The sequence below is a fragment of the Amaranthus tricolor genome, chromosome 1 (assembly GCF_026212465.1).
Source record: "Amaranthus tricolor cultivar Red isolate AtriRed21 chromosome 1, ASM2621246v1, whole genome shotgun sequence".
Taxonomy (NCBI): domain Eukaryota; kingdom Viridiplantae; phylum Streptophyta; class Magnoliopsida; order Caryophyllales; family Amaranthaceae; genus Amaranthus; species Amaranthus tricolor.
Window position 1 is genome coordinate 43,632,258 of NC_080047.1, and position 6,423 is coordinate 43,638,680.

Here is a 6,423-nt window from a genome sequence, read left to right on the forward strand (position 1 = left end):
GTTTTTAATGTGATTATTATGAGACTATCTTAATTGGGCAGGTTTAATATATATTTATCAAACACTTAAAGTGTTCATATACTATTTTTAATGTGATTACTTATTATAATCTTAAAAAAATCACTTATAACCTTATACTACTTATCACTTATAATCCTAAAGTGATTAAATAGTAAAAATAATTAATTATATGAGGTTATTTCATGTTGACAGATTTTATACAAGATTTGATGGAATTTAAGCAAATCTTTTACATATATAGCTAAGATGGTGATAATGACAATAAGTAAATATTAAGATGGTTGTATTTAAGTGGAGTTAAGGGATCGGACATACATTATTTGACTTTTACAAGGGATAATAAAGAAGTTGTTAATATATGATAATTAAACCTTGTTAGCATATATTTTAAACTACAACTTCAAATAAATTAGAAGTACACGCGAGCATGATTCTTATGATTAAAATATTATATATATTTTGATTTGTGTATTATTTATCTACTACTCCATCCTATTCATAGAAAATGAGATATTTGAGTTTTGCACCAAAATTAAAGAGGGGTAGAAGACCACTTAAAAGTGGGTGGAAAACTCTCTTTTTTCATAAAGAGCATTGATATTTATATGTTATTATATTGTTGTAGTAAGGATAAAAGGGTAAAAAAAGAATGACAAAAATAGAAATAGGACATTTTCAGTGAACTGGCCCAATAAGAAAATGTCTCATTTTCTATAAATAAAAAGGAGTATTTTATAATGTAAAGGCATGAAAAGTCTAAATTGACCATAAATATGGCAATATCAATGCTCATTTTCAGTTTTTTTTTGAATTGAGCTAAATAATTTAATTATAAATTAATCAAAACATTTATTTTGAATTTTAAAATATAATTTTTTAAAAAAAATTTAGGATCAAATAGCAAATATCTAAATGATAGTATCATCAAAAGAGATTTTTTTTTTTTTCTAAAATAGTATTCCATATAAATAAAATTGCTTAATTCTTTATACCAACGATTAAAAAGTAGAGGAGAAAGAAAGCACCACAATACACCACGTACGTTAAAAGATTAATGACAATGAGACGATTAGTTGGCCATTTTCGCTTTTTATTCGATGGAGGAGAAAGTTGGATAAATAATTAAAGGAAAATTTGGATAATGATATAATGGGGAATCTAATGATGGTATGGACAATAATCATTTAAAACTTGTGGAGGATGCACATATCCAACTTATTTAATCAAAATTTACCAAATCCACAAATCTGATAGAAATTAGGATCACATGCACGTAAAATTATACGGTGGTTTTTCATATTGTCTTATTTGGGATGGGTGGGACGGATGTATGTATAAATTTAGTGGGTATTAATAGTGAGTGAGTATGAGTATAAAAAGTTTCATTCTGTATGAGTAGTGGATAGGTAGTGGATATGAGATCTTAACCATTCCATATCCACCCGTTCAGTCCCATATTCACACGCCCCACCCAATATCCACCCGCCCTATATCCACCCATTTTACCATCCCTAATTAAGACTTGCACCGGTGATAAGAATAACAAAACAGTTAAATTTTAACAAAAAAAAATACATCTATAGTTTTAGTTATTTTATAGCAATAAGATTAAATTAATAATATATTTATAACTCAATGGGTCAAATCTGAAGAACTCAAAACCAACCTAAATGACCGATTTGATAGATCTACTCATTTGTGCTCTTGTCTTTGAAAATTCTAGAATTATATTATATTTTATTTTAAGGTAGGCTTGAGAAAACTGAGTTAAACCTTATACAGTAAAATAATTTCACTAAAATTAGCAACTGAGTTAAATACATAGTGTAAAATGTAAATGCTTTAAAGCATGAAAACGACGATGTATTAGAGTTCGAACAATGTGTTTCAAACTCCAATATTACCAAAATCGAGTGTATGAGGTTTTGTGACAAAACAAATTACGCTAACAACGATATCAATGTTTGTAGGAGAAAATAAAGCAATAAAACGACACAAAGATTTAATGAGGTTCACCCAACTAAGGCTACGTCCTCCAGTGTGTAGTATCTCTTATATTATCAAAAGGAGTTCAAAGAACTCTCAAATATGGAGAATTACAATAGAGAAGAGATATAGGCTAGTGTTTGGCTTGGGGTGTATTTGTGGATTGCTCATTTGATGATTGAGAGCTCCCTATATATAGTACAAGGTACATAAATGTCATTAGCTCACCAAATACAGAATTAATATTGAATAATGAATGACATGAAACTTCTCCAATAACTTGAAAGGTCGAAAACAGCATCTTAGGCACATCAGAGGAACCGCTCGACTGAAACAGAGAGCTCGCTCGGTCGAGCGGAGTACAGACTCCTTTCTAGATGCATTCTGTTTGCTCGCTCGATCAATCAATAAGGCTCGCTCGGTCGAGCGGACAGGTCGAGCGACCATTCTGCTTCTTCTGTCAGAATTCTGATCGAGCTTCAATAAATCAAACATAAACCAAGTCCTTTGCACTTCTTCATTAAGTCCCATAACTCTCACACTTCATTACCTTATTAATCCATACTTAATCATAAATCAATCATCAAAACTTAACTTAATATACCCACATTAACACATTCATGGGATTCCATCCCAAAGGTCACACATGAATGCACCTCATCAAATGTGCACTCAAGTCACACTAATCACAACAAAGCAAGATCGAGTGATTGTATTAAGTTATAATGTTTATATATTAACTACAGAAAGAAAATAGTATTGCAATCAAGACCATCTAAATAAAAATATATAGCAACTAGTTTGAAGCTCATAATCGACTCAGAGTCAAGTATTAGATTTAGCGGCATTAAAAACATATCACTAGTTTATATTTTTAGTATAATAATTTTTGATTTTTATTTTAAGTTTCACTATAAAGTGATTTAGTGACACTTTATTTGGCCTTTAGTGGTATATGTAATTAATATTATAGTCTATAGTGACATTTATGAGAAATGTCACTAGATCCTATGTCGTGAAAAACTTTAGTATAATTTTTTATTATGCTGCTAAAGGGTCTAATAAATACCAATAAATCCACTATATATATTATTAGAAATTTCAAATAGTGACATTTAAATTAGATATCATTAATTATATCTCACTAAAAGCAAATTATATTGTAACGCCTATCCTTGAAAAGTTGTATAGACAAGAGTCCATTCTCATTTGTTAAATATATTTATTTTCATTGATCACTTGACTTAATTTTACTGATTTCAATATTCATATTTTTTTTCTTTGTACAATTAATTTTATTTTGTTGCATTTCGTTTTACCGAACTGATCACATATTTTTGTTGAATTAGACTTATTTTTACTAAAATTTGTTGTTTTAAGATCAAGAAGAGCATAGAGATGTGTTAGAAATATGGTTGTCATTAGCCACATCGTATTGTACATCAATGTCTTTTTCTTCTTCAGGTAGTTCAGCATTATTGAGATCTGCCTGCAATTTCTTCTAGTCCATCTATGTGTATTTTGTATATTTTGATTGATTTTGAGGTCTAAAAACCCAGTTACTTAAATTATAGTAAAATGTAATGTAAAATTATAATATTGAGAAGCCTTACTAAAGAGGGTTGCGATCGGACGTGTTATATGCTCAGATGCTTATTGAAGATTTTTTTTTGAGCCGATGAACTCTTTGACCGCACTTTCCTTTATGAGTATGAGCTGCCGTCGTTCTTCCCTCCCCAGATCATGATCATAATTTTCGTATGAGTGAGATATACTGGATATGATGATGAGCGCGAAGGATTTGTTAAGCTCTATTATATCAATGCTTGTTTCAGTCTTTTATGTTTCTAAGTTACTTGCACATTCAATTCCCCTAGATATCACTTAACTTTCTAGCAATTTACAATTAGACAAATTAGTCATTTTCTGGCAATAATGTTAAAATTTGAAAAGGTGTTAAAATTATTTATCAAATATCTAAACCTTCTAGCAACAGATATAAATACGAATTAAATATGATCTTTCAACAAAATACTAACATAAAAGATAAATGATATAGACAAATAACATATCAATGAGTTTTTATAAATAGAAAAAACTTTAAATATTTACATTATACGAAATTTCTCTTCTTTAATCTCACCCGCAAACCATTCTTCATCCTTAGTGTTAATGACAATACATAGGCAGGACACTTTTCTTTTTCTAACACCTCGACATCATATTGTTCCACAACACTAGCCACTATGGACTTCATTTGAATATAAGCCATTTCTTTACCCAAACAAAGCCTTGGCCCGGCATGAAAAACCGGGTATCTAAATGTATTTTCCGGTTTATAAATCCCGTTTTCTAACCATCTTTCAGGTATAAACTCATAACAATCTTTCCCCCAAGTAGTATCCATACGTCCCATTGCATACGTATGGTACATAACAAACCAACCCTTTTTAACCTTAGTCCCACATGGTAATATATCGTCTTCCAAACATGCCTTTGTGTCTACGGGAACAGGCGGGTATAATCGTAAAGATTCCGATATTACTGCATGCAAATAATGCATTTTGTTTAACTCATCATGATCAAATGTACATCCCACATGCTTATTAGTGTTTACTCGAATATGATAAATTTCAGATCGAATTTTATCAATGACATGAGGATTGTTAGACAATAACCAAAAAAGCCAACTTAAACCCGTAGACGTGGTATCTTTTCCTGCTAAGATAACACTTATAACGACATCCCTTAAATATTTAGTTGAACGCAAACGCGAACTAAAACTCAACTCGTTACTATCATGTATATTATCAAGAAATCGGGATAATAAATCATTATAACTATTTTTCTTTGATTTTCTATCTTTTAATCTTAACCGTATAATCTTATCCGCAAACTCATGAATTGTTTTAACTGTTTCCTTTAACTTTTTCTCTAATCCAAAATTAAAAAACCTTTTTAATTTCCACAACATGGGTAATGCATACAAGAAACGACCCGAACTAATCTCGGTAGCTTCATTAAAAGCCCGCATAAAATGGGACTCATACAAACCCGACCCATTTAAGCAACCCGGGTCTACACTAAAAGCCAATTTACACACATTATCAAATGCAAACCGCTCCAAAACATCTTGTAGATCCAAGATCCGATTTGAATTAGAAGCTTCCTCTAAAATAGGGTTTAGTCGAGATATTATCTCAACTTGAACTGAATTTAGTAAAAACTTTTTTAGGGTTCGCATATTAAATGCAAAACTAGCCGTCTTTCGTTGGATCCTCCAAACGGATCCATCCGCATTGAAAATACCCGAACCCAAAAAATCATGGAGAATACACAAAAAACGAGGCCCTTTAGGGTAGTTTTCAAATCGGGTTTTTAAAATGTGCTCAACATTGGTGGGATCCGCGGTTAAGACACCATGGGTCCCACCAATAGGTCGATAAAAGACAGCTGTGTGGTTAGGATGAGAAGATAAAATATGAGTAGACCATTCGAGAAAACGGAAACGATTGGCTAGAAAATCAGGGATTGAGCCTAAAATAGGGTTTCTTTGAAACCCGAATTTGTTAGGATTTGATTTAGAGGAGGAGTAGATGAAATAGAGTAAGGGAATTAAGAAGAGGGTGATTGAGAGATTAATAAGAGTAATTTCCATGGTTGTTTGTTAGGGGTATATGGAGTTATAGGGTTGGTTTTAAATATAAAAGTAACACTTGGCAATTCTTTGAAGGGTTTAATATAGATTTGTGTGATAGGTAAGGTAAAGTAGTCTTAGAAGTTAAGGTAACGATTGCTTTTATCGAAAATGTTGCAAAGTTTGTTTTATGATCCTGTACTTCTAATCTTAAGATTCAATCTCATGGTAAATTCAATCTCATTGGTAACATATGTCTATATAAGAAGCCTCAAATTTTAAAAATAAGTATTTTTATATTTAAAGTGAATATTTTAATTAATTTTATAATTTAAATGCAAGTTTGAATCTATATGGATAATTGGAAGTCCGCATACATTTGATAAATAAAAGAAATATCAATAATTGTATGTATAGCTCTACAAGATATTATCATAGTTTATAAATTAAATTACTTAATACTCCTAAAAGAAACTATAATTTATATGTAAAATTTTTTAAATTGTAAAACTTCTAATTTAGGTTTATAGTTTCTTACAAAGGTTTTTTTTTTGGATAATTCTTACAAAGGTATTAAAAACAAATGCTTTACACAAATATTTGAATGAGACTGTCTTACCATAAAACGGCTTAATATAAACCGGCCCAATTTTAAATTTCTTAGGTTTTAATGAAAAAAACTGTTTTTATTTAGTTAACTGCCACATATGTTTAACTTTAGGCTGTTTGTATGGGCCCGTCTCACGACGAGACGATCTCATATAAGACTTGCTGATGGA

The 6,423-nt window shown here is 30.6% G+C and overlaps 1 protein-coding gene across 1 annotated transcript; it reads right to left on the reverse strand.

Moving 5' to 3' along the window:
• Positions 1-4,120: 4,120 nt before the first annotated feature.
• On the reverse strand, positions 4,121-5,690 carry LOC130811182 (cytochrome P450 CYP94D108-like). Its single transcript, XM_057677377.1, has one exon. It carries the CDS (start codon positions 5,663-5,665, stop codon positions 4,121-4,123), a length of 1,545 nt encoding a protein of 514 aa, XP_057533360.1. The 5' UTR covers positions 5,666-5,690.
• Between the last annotated feature and the right edge of the window lie 733 nt (positions 5,691-6,423).

What these genes read in the sequence shown, in the direction of transcription:
- LOC130811182 (XM_057677377.1), bottom strand. Translation starts at nt 5,665, where the DNA reads ATGGAAATTACTCTTATTAATCTCTCAATCACCCTCTTCTTAATTCCC.